The sequence below is a fragment of the Trichechus manatus genome, unplaced genomic scaffold, assembly GCF_000243295.1.
Source record: "Trichechus manatus latirostris isolate Lorelei unplaced genomic scaffold, TriManLat1.0 scaffold00194, whole genome shotgun sequence".
Taxonomy (NCBI): Eukaryota; Metazoa; Chordata; class Mammalia; order Sirenia; family Trichechidae; genus Trichechus; species Trichechus manatus.
Genome location: NW_004444130.1, coordinates 4432080 through 4449208, shown reverse-complemented (window position 1 = coordinate 4449208; position 17129 = coordinate 4432080). Strand labels below are relative to the sequence as shown.

Here is a 17129-nt window from a genome sequence, read left to right as displayed (position 1 = left end):
CTCATCAAAAGACTTCACCAAAAAAGTAAAAAGAGAACCTACAGACTGGGAAAAAAATTTTTGGCTATGACATATCTGACCAAGGTCTAATCTCTAAAAGCTATAAGAAAACCCAACGTCTCTATAATAAAAAGACAAATACTCCAATTAAAAAATGGGCAAAGGATATGAACAGATTCTTCACCAAAGAAGACATTCAGGCTGCTGACAAACACTTGAGGAAATACTTCTGATCACTAGCCATTAGAGAAATGCAAATCAAAACTACAATGAGATATCATCTCACCCCCACATTACTAGCATGAATCGAAGAAAAATAAAACAGAAAATTACAAATGTTGGAGAGGTTGCAGGGAGATTGGAACTCTTATGTACTGCTGGTGGGAATGCAAAATGGTACAACATTTTGGAAAACGATATGGTGCTTCCTTAAAAAGCTAGAAATAGAGATACCATATGATCTAGCAAACCCACTCGTCGGAATATATCCTAGAGAAATAAGAGCCATCACATGAATAGACATATGCACACCCCTGTTCACTGTAGCATTATTCACAATTGCAAAAAGATGGAAACAACCTAAGTGCCCATCAGCAGATGAATGGATAAACAAACTATGGTACACACATACAATGGAATACTATGCAACAATAAAGAACAATGATGAATCCTCAAAACATCTCACAACATGGGTGAATCTGGAGAGCATTATGCTGAGTGAAATAAGTCAATCACAAAAGGACAAATACTGTATGAGACCACTATTATAAAAACACATGAAAATGTTTTTATAATAGTGAAAGAAACAATCTTTGATGGTTACAAGGGAGGTAAGTGGTGGGGAGGGTAAAACACTAACTAGATAGTAGATAAGTGGTAACTTTGGTGAAGGGTAAGAGAGTACACAGTACTCTGGATATCAGCACAACTTGACCAGAGCAAAGTCATAGAAACTTCACAGATACATCCAAATGCCCTGAGAGACCACGCTACTAGGCTGAGGGCTAGGGACCATGGTCTTAGGGGACATCCAGATCAATTGGCTTAACATAGTCTATAAAGAAAATGTTCTATATCTAACTGTGGTGAGTAGCGACTCGGGTCTTAAAAGCCTGCGAGTGGCCATCTAAGATACATCTAATGGTCCCATCCTGGCTGGAGCAAAGGAGAATGAAGAAGACCAAAGACACAACGGAAACATTAGTCCAAAGGATTAATGGACCACAACTACCACAACCTCCACCAGACTGAACCCAGAACAACTAGATGGTGCTTGGTTACAACCACTCACTGTCTTAGCAGAGATCACAATAGAGGGTCCTGGACAGAGCCGGAGAAAAATGCAGAACTAAATTCAAATTCACACACACACACACACACACACACACACGCATGCACAAAAAGACCAGACTTGCCAGTCATACTTTAATATTAGGGCTCTTAATTTTAAATACTGAGGTAAATGGAATGTCATGGTCATGGCTTGACAGAGACTGGAAAAACTCCAAGAGTATGGCCCGCCGACACCCTTTCAACTCAGTACTGAAGTCACTCCTGAGGTCCACCCTTCGGCCAAAGATTAGATAATTCTTGGCCAACAATAACACACGTAGTTCAATCATGTATATGAGACTAATGGGCACACTGGCCACAAAGCAAAGACGAGAAGGGAGGAAGGGACAGGAAAACTGGACGAATGGAAACAGAGAACCTGGGGTGGAGAGGGGAGAGTGTTGACACATCATGGGGTTGGCAACCAATGTCACAAAACAATTTGTGTATCAGCTGTTTAATGAGAAACTAATTTGCTCTGTAAACTTTCACCTAAATCGCATTTAAAAAAATAGTTATAATGGCAACTTCTTTGTTATATATATTTTAACACAATATTTTTTAATTACATAAAATGAAAGAAAACTATCACAATAGAAAAAATTAAAACAACAAGAATCCTAGTGGGTCATCAGATACTAAAGAACGGGGTAGGCTCTTCTTTAACAGACTGCCAACCATACTTTAAAAGGAGGCAGACAGTAGTAATTTTGTCTGAAATTCTAAAGACTAAATCTTTAATCATTGTTGTACATGTGTTATTTCTATTTGATCTGCATTTCCCAAAAGTCTCCCTGAATTCATCCCCTTTAATTCTTGTCAGTTAGACTTGACTTTTCACATTTTTTAATTAAAATGTGAAATACTGAATTGTGGATTTTATTTAAATTCATCATATTTCTGAAAAGTCTTTTAAAGATGTAGTGCAGAAATGATACAATCTCCAACTATGCTTTCATAATATTTTACTAGAAGTGTAACTGCAGAAAGCAAGCAACATGGGTTCCTCGTGTAAAATGGAAGCCTCAGAACATATGCACAGCGTAGAAATGTAGATCTACTTGTACCAAAATATTCCCTGCTATCTGAGATAACCAATGTGCACCGTGGCTCACAGTGTGGACTGCTGAACCTTCCCACTAGCCCCTGATGGTTGGTACCTGTGGTGGGAGAGGGGAGTGATGCTCTTTGCCTCTGTATACCAGCCTTGCCTTGAGACAGCAGACCCAGGAAGCTTTGCTACATGCCCTCCCCAGAATCAAGCTTAAGGGTCCAGAGGTGATTTGGCTGCAACTATGGACAGGTCACAGGGTTTGACACATGAAGTCATTTAATTCCCGAATCAAGCCAATTGAGTTTTATTGTCTAAATTCTCCCTTTACGTATCGTCTTTCATCGTGGAAAGAATTATTTTCTCTACAAATTGTATTAAAGAAATTAAGTTCTTATGAGTATTTCTATAGAGGATATTATGTTCTTCTGATCTATTACTAATAAGATTGTACTATAATTATTTGATTTTTAAATATAACACTAAATTTCAATTAATGTTCAACAGAGGATCAGCCATTTTACTAAGTGGTCTACCAGATACAAATAGATGCATGCATATACTGACAAAATTTTTCATACTAATAAGTTCCTTTTAAAACTCAGAATATATATATTTATTCAAAATTTATGTATTGAACACCTACTAGAGGGTAAAGACAAGATTTGTTACACTGTATCAAAATTGCTTTTTTTTTTTTTTTTTAATCTGGAATGACCATAACATTCCATTTACCTCAGTATTTAAAATTAAGGCCCTAATATTAAAGTATGACTGGCAAGAATACGTGGTTACAGTTGTCCACACCGAAAAAACATTTAAAAATTATTATTAATTATTATGTAAACAGTTGCTACCCTCTACAATTAACTCCCAAAGCTTGCACTGTTTTGTACTGCACTGGTGCTCTGACTGAATCTACTTGACCATCCTCATGTCTTCATCAATACTACACCCCAAACTTTTCCAGAGGAGTGGCTATTTTTCATTTTCCTTGCAGAGAAATGATAATGGTTGTTGAAGGTGCACATTAGGAGAATAACAACCAGTGAGGTTCCCATGCATCTGAAAATATTATACAACTGTCAGGGTAGCAAAAGCCAGCTTCCTAACTGACCACATAGATCTCTGATTTATTGGCACCTAATGATCAACTCTACTGTCAAGGTATCTTAATCTATTGAGTTCAATGATGTATTTTTGATACATTTATAGCCATCTATAGTTATAGCAGCATCAACATTATATTTTGTGACTTGGGTAGCATGTGTGCCTATAAATAACGCAGTCATGTATCTTCTATCCAAATTTTACCATTTGAAATATAAACTATAAGGCTAAAGTTGTATTTTTCTTATGTCTAATGTGAATATAATCCATCTCCTGTGGAACAGATGATAGTGGGAAACAGGAAAGAAAAATGTTCATTCCTGGCTGTGTGTGTGCGTTCAATCTGCTGCCAAAAGTTTGAAAATAGACAGGTCAAAATAAAGAAGTGAGACTGTCCTTACCTATCTGTAATACCACAGGAGTCTATCTGAAGGTCACTGAAGTTCCCAAGGGCTCCCTGCTGAACTGAAATCAGGTCCACCACTTTGTTACTGATAGAAATTAGCCTCATACATCCCTGAAATCCATCAAGTGAACTTTGACATTTGGATCCAAAGCTGTTGTCAGGACAACCTGATTAAAAAACAAAAGCAAAATAAACCTAGGATATATCATCATGACTTGGCATTCAGTATCATATAATGTCTCATTTAAAAAAAGAAGAAGAAGAAATAGCCATTTGGTGATTATCTATATTAAGAGGTGGGGGGAGGGCCCATTGCAGTTATTATTAGTTTGATCGAAATTACAAATTGCAATTCATACCAAGTCTTTCTTTCTTTATTCTCCTAAGAGCCGCAGGAAGTCACAACTGTTATAACAATTATGTGCAAGGATACTAACCTGATCCAAAGGTAAAACTGCATATATATATATATATATATGAGCTCTGGAATCATAATAGTCAAAACATGTTAGCCAGCAATATTAAATGACATATACTTTAAATACAGGAACTTAGTCTTATGGACTGCAAAGCGAGGCACATAAAGGATGAAAATGTGCTCTGTAGTTAAGAAAAGATAGATCAGTAATAGTAAAATACGTTTGTGTTTAAAGTCAGCTATTTGGAAAGGGAGTTATATTGACTTGGAATAAAACTGTCAACTGTTTATTTAATTAAATATTTTATTTTCATATACATGTATTTTAATAAATCATATTGGTTTAATGCCAAAAACATTTTACTATTTGATTTTATTATCTACCTCATAAAAGGATGTCCATTCATATTGATTTTTTTCTAGCATTTATTTAAGACTTGCTTCTAATTATTTAAATAATAAAAAGATATAATATTAATCATTTTTGTCTGGGATTTAATGATGTTCTAAGCATTTCTCTATCTGAGAGATAAATAATTTTATGGAGTATGAACACATATATATAGGAATTTTTAATTAATCTTTCTTTGCTGTTATGGTTGTTAACACTATCACAATTTTAAAAAATAAGAGATCAATCAGCAACTTCTTAATCCCTGCACAATCCATGCTAGTTTTCTACCTGGGAATTTCCATTATAATTAAACGTTTTGACTGAGGACGTTTTCCCTAATGCTTTGTTTTCCTAACAAAATACATTTATATGGCAAGTAAAGGCTAGCATTCATATTTAAAACTAATATCAAGCTCACTGAAATATTGTATCTTCAACTAATGGAGACTTTGGAGTTTCAAATTTAATATATCAAGAAAAAGTGATCAAAGCTTTCTGAGTATCATTTTATTGTACATGGTACTACTCTACACACATTTCAAATACTTAACATCTTCTGTGGGAGAGGATACAGTTCCTGTAATCTTGGTATGTTTTCTAGATGACTTATTAACCAATTAAGAATGCTAGGATAAGGACTGAAGGACAATAGTTCATTAATATTTAGGGGGCAACTATAATATGCCAGGAATATAAACAGCTCTGCTAATCTCCCTTTCTCCAGGTGCTGTTTTCCGACACATTTCAAATTATTGGAGAATAAAATAAATTGTGCAATATGCTTGTTGCGAACAGAACTAAGCAAACCCATAGTCACAAGGAAAGGTCACAGAACTTTACAGAAAGCACATTATTATCATATCATGAGGCTTCATATTCCTTGTTATGATAAAGAGATTCTAAGAAGAAGGATTCAACCTAGGTTAGTCCCATTCGTCTATGAATAGAAGTATTCACAGTCAATGCAATGCAACAGCAGAAGACTTCAGCACGGAACTCTTCTGAAAGTTTTAAAATATGAAGATTTCCAGAGAATACTTAATGTGGAATTAATGGATAGATTCATTACTTGAGGCAGTCAGCAAGTTAAGTATTCTGAGGATGACAGATAAATTATCACTGCATGTCATTGTATCAGAAGTGAGATGCCAGGGTTAGATTTCATTGTGGTGTAGCCAGTTCACTGGATGGATTATGTTTGCTTTACACAAGTGGGTTGGGGGATGTAAGAATTCTGCACACAATTTAATACTCCCAGCTTGTGCTGCACGGTGTGTTATTAAATAGCACAAAGACTCCATAAGGGGAGTTTTGCAGTAAGGAATTAACCTTGCCCAAAGAGAGGTCTGACCTTTGCCCCCGACTTCTGAGACATAGCCTCTAAGCCCCTGGAATGTCCTGCCTGGTTGCAGTGTCTTACTTTACCTGGGGGTTTGGGGCCACACTGGATAGTCTATGACAACATGATTTACGGTGGGTGGGGGGGGCCTTGGTCCATGTGGTATCAGCTCGACTTCTGGAGGGGCAGGAAAATGAAGTCACCCACCAGGTCGTCAACCATGTCTACAGAACTGAGCCCCTAGACTCTAGACATCAAGGCTAGAGTAAGTTTCCGTGGTTGGTAATACTCCATGCATGCTGTCACACATATCATTGCTGGAAGAAACAGCTGCTATCGGCAGGTCTCCACTGGGAGAGGAAGTTCTGTACTTAGTATCTCCAGGACCCTGCCCTATGTGCCTCTTCCACTGGCTGATTTTAATCTTTATCCTTTCACTGTAATAAACCCAATGACTTTCAATGAGTGTAACAGCTTCACTGAGTTTTGTAAGTCCTTCTAGTGAATTATCAAATCTGAGGGTGATCTTAGGCACCCCTGAATTTGCAATTGGTGTCAGAAGTGAGTCCTGAACTCTGCAGATGTCGAATTATAAAGAACATGAAGGGAAGAATAAACCCAAAATTCAGGATAGTGTTTGCTTGGGGAGATCAAGGGATATGATCCTAGGGGGCCAAATGGGATTTCAGAGGTATTGGTAATCTCTTCCTTAAACTGGGTGACATATGCATAACTGTGTGCTTAAAAACAATCATTAGTATTCTTGAAAATGTGTATATATATATATATATATATATACACACACACACACACATAATTTTAAATATATATATAAAACCCGTTGCTGTTGAGTAGAACTGCCCTATAGGGTTTCCAAGGAGCAGCTAGAGGATTCGAACTACCGACCTTTTGGTTAGCAGCCAAGCTCTTAACCACTGTGCTACCAGGGCTGCTATATATATATATATATAATATATATATATGATGTTAACAGTAGAGGAAACTGGGTGTGAGGTATATGGGAAGTCTCTGTACTACTCTATCTGCAACTTTTCCATAAGTCTGAAACTATTCTAAAATTTAAAAAGCTTATTTCAATATAAAAATATGAAAATCGAATGTTTCATAATAAAAACAAATGAAATTACAGTGTACATATGTGAGATATTTCACCATAAAATAATATTACAGTATGAATAAAAACAATCACTACAGAACATTTTCGATACAAAATAGCTGGGTATTGTTAAATCTGAACATGTAGGAAGCAAAATACTTTAAGAATGATGATTCTATTTTCATGATTTATAAACACTTTTATCCAATCTTTTTATGTTGCATCATTTAACAATATACCTTTTTTAAAAAAATCTCTTTTAGTGCTTTTAAATCATTTTCCTTTGAAGTGCAACCTCTTGGTTTAATTGTTTTTTTTTATATATGTCTATAAAGGAATATGTTCCTATGGGTTGCCATAAAATCAATCATATATTCTGAAAAGTTTTATAAACAACCTGGTTCAGAAATGAACAAATCTCAGTAGAGGAAGCAATTATATCTCTTAAGATTGCTGGCATCACACCACCTTTCACAGTAATGATATATGTTGGGCTTTTTGTTTGTTTGTTCATTTGCTTTTTAAGATTACATAAACTGATTCATTGTATGTCAGTTCCTAGAAAAGAATTTGGATTACACTGGTAAGCAATAAAGATTAAGCTACTTCCACCAAATTCAGAAGTGATTCTAGACAGAAGCAACTATTAAAATGCAAAACAACAACCATAAAATAAGAAACAACTAAATCCATAATTAGAAATAAGTCTTATTACTGACAGTTTTACAACTTTGCATTTCTAACAGCAAAGAACATTGTGATGGTTAAGATTGTATGTCAACTTGGCTAGGCCATGATTCTCAGCGTTTTAGCAGTTGTATAATGTTGTGATCACTTCCCTGTTGAAATCTGATATGTGATCACCCCTAGGATGGAATCTACTGAGTGGTACTGGCGGGGGTGGGGCCTGTGGCAGCTCACCGTTCCCTCAGCTTCATCTCTGCCTTCCGCCAGTAATTTTCTGCCTGCTCACGTTGCCAAGGTTTTTGGCTTGTTCCAGACTCAGCAGCTGCCTCTTGCTGTCTCACCTCTGGTTCTTGGGACTTGAGGTAGCAGCTTACCTGTTGATCTTGGAATTTGTCGATCTTCTCAGCCTGCGAGCAAGAGTCTGGTTCACCAACCTGCTGATCTTGGGTTTCCCAGCTCCTGAAGCTACCTGAATCAGGAGAAACCTTGTGGTCTTGTCTGCTGATCTTGGAATTCGATGACCTTCACAGCCTGTGAGCGGGAGCCCCTCTCTCACCTGCTGACCTTGGGTTCACCAGCTTCCGTGGCTCCATAAATTGGGAGAGGCCTCTACCCTGATCCACGGACTTGGGACGTTTCAGCCTCTACAATTGCATGAGCTGTTTCCTTGATATAAATCTCTATATATATATATTTATATGCTTTACTGGTTTTGCTTCTCTAGAAAACCCAGCCTAAGACAAACATTTTATTTTAATTTTCTAGTGAGAAAGATTCATTCCATTTCCAAGGATTCCTTTTCCAGGCTCTTAGTTCAATCAAACATCCACTGGGCAGGCATGTGCTTCATTTGTTTTTGCTCTCTAAGGGAGATGGCCTGGTGTTGAAGGCTGATGCCCTGATTTTATCAAATGTATCCATGCATTATTACTTAGCAATGAGAAGAGGTTGCTACAGCTAATTAAGTTAAATTATTAAACCATTGGCATAATATTGCCCTTATGTATTGGGCAGTGGGAAAGCAATATGGATGGTCTAGATGTGCTAAGAGACATGATCAGGATAATACTGCAATAAAATCAACCCATAAAAGTCAGAAAAAAATCACATAACGACCATTTAACATGAGGAAAATATAACAAGGTTTGAAAATAAGAACCAAAGAGAATAAAACTCAAACCAAACCAAACCCGTGGCCATCGAGTCGATTCCGACTCATAACGACACTATAGGACAGAGGGGAAAAGCCCCATAGGGTTTCCAAGGCTGTAAATCTTTACGGAAGCAAACTGTCACATCTTTCTTCTGAGGAGTGGCTGGTGAGTTCAAACCAGGGACCTTTTGGTTAGCAGCCGAGTGCTGTAACCACTGCGCCACCAGGGCTTCGACTTAAAATCAATCTTACTACAGAAATCATAAACTTAAGTAAGTCTACCTAGTAGAGATGCATTTTAAGTTATGATCTGTTGTCTTGATTAACTCAAAGAAAGTAAGAAATTATTCCTTAGTATTAGCTTTGGCCCTAGAGGCGCAGTGGTTAAGCATTTGGCTACTAACCAAAAGGTCAGCAGTTTGAATCTACCAGCCGCTCCTTAGGAACCCTATTGGGCAGTTCTACTTTGTCCTATAGGGTCGCTATGTGTCAGAATCGACTCGATAGCAATAGGTTTTTACTAATTTTGGAGGAACCCTGGTAGTGCAATGGTTAAGCACTCAGCTGCCAACAGAAAGGCCAACAGAAAGGTCAGCGGTTCAAACCCACCCAGCAGCTTCACGGGAGAAAAGACCTGGCGATCTGCTCCCATAAAGATTACAGCCTAGGAAACCCTATGGGGCAGTTCTACTCTGTCCTACAGGGTCGATATGAGTCAGAATCAACTCGATGGCACACAACAACATTAACATTGGTTCAGTCATGATGACTTCCCCAAGACATAGGGGTAGTAAATGCAGATATGGTTCAACTGCCCACATGGCCTGATCCTCTCCCTTACCTCCAAAATAATAGGTGTCACCTGAGTAAATCTGCTCAGGCCCCAAGGAAGGAGCAACTGAGGCCACCTGGCTGTCCACCATCACACTCAGGTGATTCCTTTTAGCAGATAAGGTGATGGAATGCCACTGCCCATCATTTAATCCAACACCTGAGGGAGATGAAATCAGTTAGAAGCGAGATCTGTGAACAGTGAACGTGATAAGCAGTTGGTTAAAAACAACAGTATATACATCACTCAATCAAGTACAGCATATACATCTATTAATAAAAAGAAAACAAAAAAGAAGAGGAAAGGGAGACAAGTGGGAAATGAGCACCTTCTATGTGGAAAATGGATTACCTTCCTTTCTTAGGGCATTGGGTGGAAAAATATCAAATTCCCACTTCTCTGCCACCAGCTGAACATGCAGCACTTCTTCCTCTGACCCTAACCACCCAGAGTGAGGTCAGATCTCACAACTTAAAGGACAGTCCTCCAAACTGCCAAGCCTACCCAAGACCTCAGATGCCTACGGCAAGTCTGGAGTTTCCACAACACTTCTGACCTCCTAGCTACAAATTCAGGGTTTTCCCACTACCCCGTCAGGGTGCCAGTTGCAAGCTGCACCCCCAGCAGGCTCCCTCACTTCTAACCTGCTGGCTACAAATTTAGGGATTCCCTCTACCTTCTCAAGTTACCAGCCGGAAACTCAGGGGTCTGCAGTCCCACTCACTTCTGACTTGCTGGTTCCCACTACTCCCCTGGGTTCAATCATTCACTAGAACTACTCACAGAACTCAGAGATAGTGCTATATTTACTATTACAGCTTTATTACAGGAAAAAAGATACAAATAAAGAGATGCATAGGACAAGGTCTGGGAGGATTCCCAACACAGAGCTTCCAAGTCCCAAAAAGGACACACTACCCTTCCACGTGCATTGATGTCTTTCACCAACCAGGAAGCCCATGGCGGTTCCATGTCCAGAGCCTTTACTGGGGCCTCATTATGTAGACATGATGGACTGAGTCAGCCTACTTTCCCTGAGGTCAGCTGATACCACAGGTGGTCTCTTGAGCTTGGCTAACCTCGAGTTACCTCATTAGCATACACTTTCAGGTGGGATCTGGAGGCCTATAGATAACAAACGCACCTCAATCATTCAGTAAATTCCAAGGGTTTGGAGTTATCTCACAGGAACCAAGGACAAAGGCCAAATTACTCTAGGTAAAGTTAATGTAAACCCCACAGGCCTCAATAGAGAGAATAAAATTCCAAGGCCTGAATGGCTAAAATCTTCCAATTATTTGACATGGGCTGATTTTCAGCTCCCATCCATGTACTTTAACTTTTAGAAGAAGAGGCTTGGGAAGGAGTACAGATAGTTTCCAAAATTGTGAGTTATACTCAATGAAATGCTTTATCTGCTGTTTTGCACTTCTGTGAGTCATCCTTTATAACAGTCTAGCAGAATATTTGGCAAACTTTATCAAGTCATAACAAAAGTATTAATAAAAGTAGAAAGTTTACAGGTATTAGCAGGCATAAAGTTAGAAGATAAGCAATGTGTAAAACCATATACATAATAATCCTAATTATATTCCTAATTTTTGTATAAAAGCAAGAAGAGACTAAAAGAAAATAACCCTATATTAAAAAAGTAATATTTGAACAAAAGAATTATGGTTATTTTTATTCATTTTTATATTTTTCTGTTTGCTAAAAATAAGTATGTATCATATACCATATATCATTGCTATAATTAAATAATCAAGGTATTGTTACTGCCTCTAAAAACAGTCTCTAGTCCCTCCGGTCTCATAAATCCATGAGGTGGAATATCATGTACATTCCTCTTGAAGGAAATGAAGTCTACAAGGGTCTCTGTTACTGAACACTAAACAACCACACTGCAGAATCTAAGCATAAGCATCTCTATCGTGGATTTACCAGTCAGATTTACATCCAATGAATATTCAATGCTGTATAATTCTACACATCGAGTAAACAAAAAATATAAGCCCTATTAAACCTAAAGGTCATAGGCCTCTTTTCTGGTGCTTTATGCAATTTCTTTTACCCCCAACTATTTTCTACCATGAGCTTTCAGATAGAAAATGCTTTGAAGCTTCTTGAGGCGATTACAGTTCTTTGCCATGGATGTGTTTAGTATAATACAAATTCCAGCTTGGATACTGAAGCTTATTTTTACATTACATCATGAAGCAAAAAATGATTTTCAAACACCTAACTCTGGTTTGGTTAGTAAAAGATAATGGGAAAGACCAGAAAATCGAAACATGAAGAATGTAGGGTAGATACTTTTAGGCACGTTTTCTAAGAGTTGACTCTAAAATGGGCAACTGAAAGGAGTTATGTAATTCCTGATGGTATGAGATTGGACTAAAATAAATCAAATGTCCCAGATTTGTCATCCACTGCTTCCTTTAAGAGGATACATTTACTACAAAAATCCATCTACACAGCTTTGTGTCAAATGTACAGACACTTCTCCCCACTCTCCCAACCCTTCTTGGCACGTCTTCCACCATCTCTTTTCAAAGCTTGGATGTGCCTTAAATACATGACTTCACTTCTGTTACTTCATTCTTGGCTTTCCATTGATCTGGGACAGTGCTTTTCAAACTACCTGTGCTGATGAACATTTTATTTTCTAATCCATTGCAGATTGATGCTTTTGTAAAATATTGTAAAAATGACTTGGTAGGAAAATTAAATAGAAAGTTATATAAAATGCAGACCTACTGACCCTGTGCTTAGACGCCACAGCAATGTCTTGTTGCTGTAACAGTTACTAAGAGCTCTTCTCAATTTCTATATTTATCTTGTCACGGATTAGCAACAAATATTTCACTGAACTAGAGCTAGTCTGGGAACCACACTTTGAGTTGTGCTCATTTAGGCAACTGCAGCAGGATTAAGTCAAAGGCTTAGGGAAGCCTTTGGGATAAAACTGTTAATATGAAAGCCAAGTTAAATTCAGAGAAAACAAACAAACAAAAAGACTTCCAGGACAGCCCACTCTTTAATTTCACACAGTTAAATGCAACTGTCTAACCAGCTAGCTAGCTATGATGTTGTGCCATGGAAACCAGAAGGCTGTTTTCAAGTCTCCTTTGTAATAGATGTCATTTGCCTATGATGAGGAGATTTATTACCTGCCAATGGGATTTATTACACTAAATAATGAAAAATCCCTTTAATTCATTTCACAAAACTCTACATAATGAAAACGGTAATTTATTAATCAGATTCTTTTTTTTGTAAGTATACAGCTCCTTGCCACTTCTAGGTCTGAGAGATGCAAGCCCCCTTCAAAAGCAACACTACTGTGGAAGAAGGAGAAATAGAAGAATTTATATAGAATATAAAATATTCTATAATATTGTATAACTAAACGCTAATTCTACTACACTAACCCCCAACTCATAACTTTTGAGTCTAGGGGAGCAGGCATGCTGTTGGTACGATTCTAATAATAAAAACAATGATAATGATAACAACTTACATAGTCTTCTTGAGCTCTTATTAAAAAGAAGTGCCATACGTTTATGTGCATTGTGTCATTTAATCTTCACGACTACCATTATTCTCATTTTAAATATGGAGAAAAAAAATGAGGTTGAAGGAGGATGAACAAATTACCCAAGGTCGTATTCAGATGGTGAGTTGCAGAGCCAGAACAGAAACCTGAGTCTGACTCAAAACCACATCTTCTCTGCCTGCAGGAGAGGTGGTCATATTATTTTTTGCTTATGTTAAAAATTTGACCTTGAGAAAGACAAAAGCAGTCCCTAACAGTTAGGAACTGGCCCAGCACTACCAGCTAGGCCTTGGTATGGTGAGAAGCTGGCTGGCAGTCAGAGCTAGGACTTGGTCTCCTTTTGAACATAATTAATTTCACAGAACACCAACATCAGACAAGGTCACTCTGTGACTATAATGAAATGAGACAAAAATAAACAAATAAGACAAGACTGCTTCATAATCTTATCCAAAGACAGACAAAGAAAGGCTACTGTGCAAATCACATAAATACCAAACTTCCTTCCCTCTCCTGGATAGTATGAGTGAACTACTGATTCTTTATCATCTTTAGCTCTATTTCACTCTTCCATCCTTCTAGAGAAGATTCACAAAGATTTACCCATTCATAGAATTAGCCTCACTTCCTGACAGCATTTAATCTAGAGCAAATCTTCACTTCCTTAAAATCTCCTCCAAATCAGGTAATGTAACTCTAAATCCTGTAAGTCATCCCTAACATCCTCGTAAGGAGACATTCACTGATGGTTCCCCAGAGTGTGTGTTCTGGTTGACGTGGGCAATAAGCCCAACTTGGTGGGCTATAGGTATGTTCACTGTAGTCTTTGGCTGAGAGCATTGCAACTCCAAATGGAATAATGGAATAATAAATGAAAGTGTTTGCAATCTCAGGTAGGATGGGATTTTGTACCAGAACCTTTCTCTCTCTGTCTGTCTCCCTCTGTGTCTCTTTATTATCCCTCTCAGCTCCGAACCACATAAACACACAAAATACAGGAGGAAAAAGGTTTGTATCTGTTCCCTCAGATATAATCCTCTGGTACCAGCCCTAAATTGCTATGGAAACATACTGCAACAGCATAGCCACCGTCATCCTCTCATAAGATTTTAATAGGCATCCATGTTGTTGTTAGTTGCCATGGAGTTGGCTCCAACTCACGGCGACCCCAGATGGGTGAGATATATAAAGAAAAAATATGCCTGAAGTATACGGTAGGTTCTTTGTAAAGACGCAAAAGGCATTACACATAGGCCATTACTCAAGGAGCAACCCAAGGGTCTTGCCTGTTGTCAAACATCTCTTCCAGTGCTCTGATAAGGTGCCAGACATTTTAAGAGTGTATCCACTAAACAGAATTAAAGATATAGACCATCAGTTAGCTCTTGTCAAGATGAAAATATGGAGGTCATTGGTACCAATCACTTTAGTGGAGAGGAGAAGTTTAAAAGAGTGACAGGTTTATAATCTGAAAGGTAGGAACACTGCAACAGTTAAAGGGAGGATAGGGGAATCAAAACATGGCTGCTCCACTGCCAGGGCCACAGGATTCTCAGATGCCTGGAAAGTGAGCAAAGCAGAAACATCTCAAACAGTGCAATTCTGCCAGACCTGTCCATTGGAGCCAGAGGCTTCTTTATAGCTCTGATTTTTACCTTTAGGCAAAAGCAGCAGCAGAAATGCTAAAATCAGAGCAAAAATCTTAAATTTGACAATGATTTGTTTTAAATAGGGAAATATAACTATTATTCTCTGGGTTCTTCATGCCATCTGATTTTTTTTTCTTTTTTTGACACCTATGAGGACTGACCACATTTTGTGTCATGAAGGATTTTATGTTAATGCTGTTAGCTCCCACCTGGTTGGCTTCCGACTCATGGCAACTCTACGCACAATGAAACTAAATGCTGCCCAGTCCTGTGCCATCTCCATGATCATTTGGGGATTGGACCATTGTGAACCACAGGGTTTTCACTGGCTGATTTTTGGAAGTAGATTGCCAGGCTTTTTTTCCTAGTCTTTCCTAGTCTGGAAGCACTGATGAAACCTGTTCAGCATCATAACAACATGCAAGCCTCTAGTGACAGATGGGTGATGGCTGTGCCTGAGGTACGTTGGCTGAAAATTGAACTCAGGTCTCCAGCATGGAAGGCGAGAATTCTACCACTGAAATACCAATGCTTCACAAGGGATTTTACAACAGGATCAGTATGTTTTATAATTTAGAATAATATAACATTTTAAATATTTCAAAAGTGATGTAGTTTCACATAATATTTTTGAATAATTCAACATGACAATTTGCAAAACTGTGCATCACACTAAAAATGTAGCCTGATAATTCAAACATTTGCACAATTCAATTCTTTCTCAACACAGTTAATCTTGATTTCATCGTAAAAGATATAAAAATATTGAGTTTTTAAAACATTTCAGATTGGTAATATATACCTCTCGTACCTAAGAAAAATTAAGCCTTCCTTAGGTAATGGAAAGATTTAGTATATGATAATGATTAGTGAGTAAGCACTCAATTCTCTTTAGAGAGTCATTATGATACATTCTGGCAACCGATTTAATACTGAACATTGTACTCATGAAACGTAAGTGAAAAGTCTTTCTTTGCCCATGGAAGAACAAACTGACCATCCATCCACCTACCATTTAAGTAGTCTATTTTCAAATGAAAAATGTATTTGCTTCACTGAAACTAGCAAAAATTAATATTTTAAAAGAACTTGGAAAAATGAGGGGTGGGGGAACTAGTACGTAAAGGCACACTTCTGTTATCTGAAATGTAAAAACTTCACTATACTGGTATTCATATGTAGTCCAGGGTCCTTATTATTTGCTATGGAAATAATCACATTAAGTCATACGATGTCATGATGGATTATATTGTATGTGGATTTAAACATTAGGGGATATTTTTTACAGTTTTACACCTAGTAATTTATTAAATATGCATGCCTGCAAAGTCGTTCAAAATGAACTAGCCTCATAGGGCTCTCATTGTACTGAAGCAGTTTCTTTAAGATATTGAAAATTAAGCTATGAATATAACCACTTCAGAGGATGCCAAATACATCACAATAAACTACACATTAATGGCAAGCTTACATTTTTAGACCGTAGTTTTAGGGAGCCTATTAATTATTAATATGACACTTGATTAATTTATTTCCTCACCAGCCTGCAAATCTATCACATTTTGAGCATTACATAAAAAGTCACAGCATAGTACTTAGAAAAATGATAATACTGAATTTTCAGCTCTTACTTTTAATCTGCAGTGATATATGAACAACAAAAATACATAAAAAATAAGCTTTTGTGTCTTAACTTGTATACTTGTTCTTCTTATATTTAGTTTCTAAGCATATTTTAACTTTTTCCCCCCTTTCAGTCATAGTCTTATGAATTTTGGTCATAGTTAACATAGAGAGAGTAGTTACAATGGCATTTTTAAATTGTTTTTAAAGATCATTTATTAAATTAATGGAACAATTTATCCCAATGGGACCTCTAGTTGTTTGGCTTTGATGTTATTCTATGTATGGGAAAGTGTGATGGAGATCCCTTGTCAAGAGCTATCTAATTTTAATGAAGAGGCAAAAATATCCCTCATCCAAAGCACTGACCTAAATTGGACATTAATTTCCCAGACACTAATATAGTCACCTTAATTATATTACTTGAAATCATTAAAACAATACCATGCATAGCCTAGAAGT

The 17129-nt window shown here is 37.4% G+C and overlaps 1 protein-coding gene across 1 annotated transcript in view; it reads right to left on the bottom strand.

Moving 5' to 3' along the window:
- Positions 1–17129, bottom strand: part of CNTNAP4 (contactin associated protein family member 4) — a 132298-nt gene that overhangs the window by 98985 nt on the left and 16184 nt on the right. The window contains exons 4-5 of the mRNA XM_023741931.1: positions 9849–9998; positions 3895–4066 (exon numbers count right to left, since the gene is read on the bottom strand). Of these exons, the coding sequence (XP_023597699.1) occupies positions 3895–4066; positions 9849–9998 (322 nt within the window). The remainder of the gene's footprint in view (positions 1–3894; positions 4067–9848; positions 9999–17129) is intronic.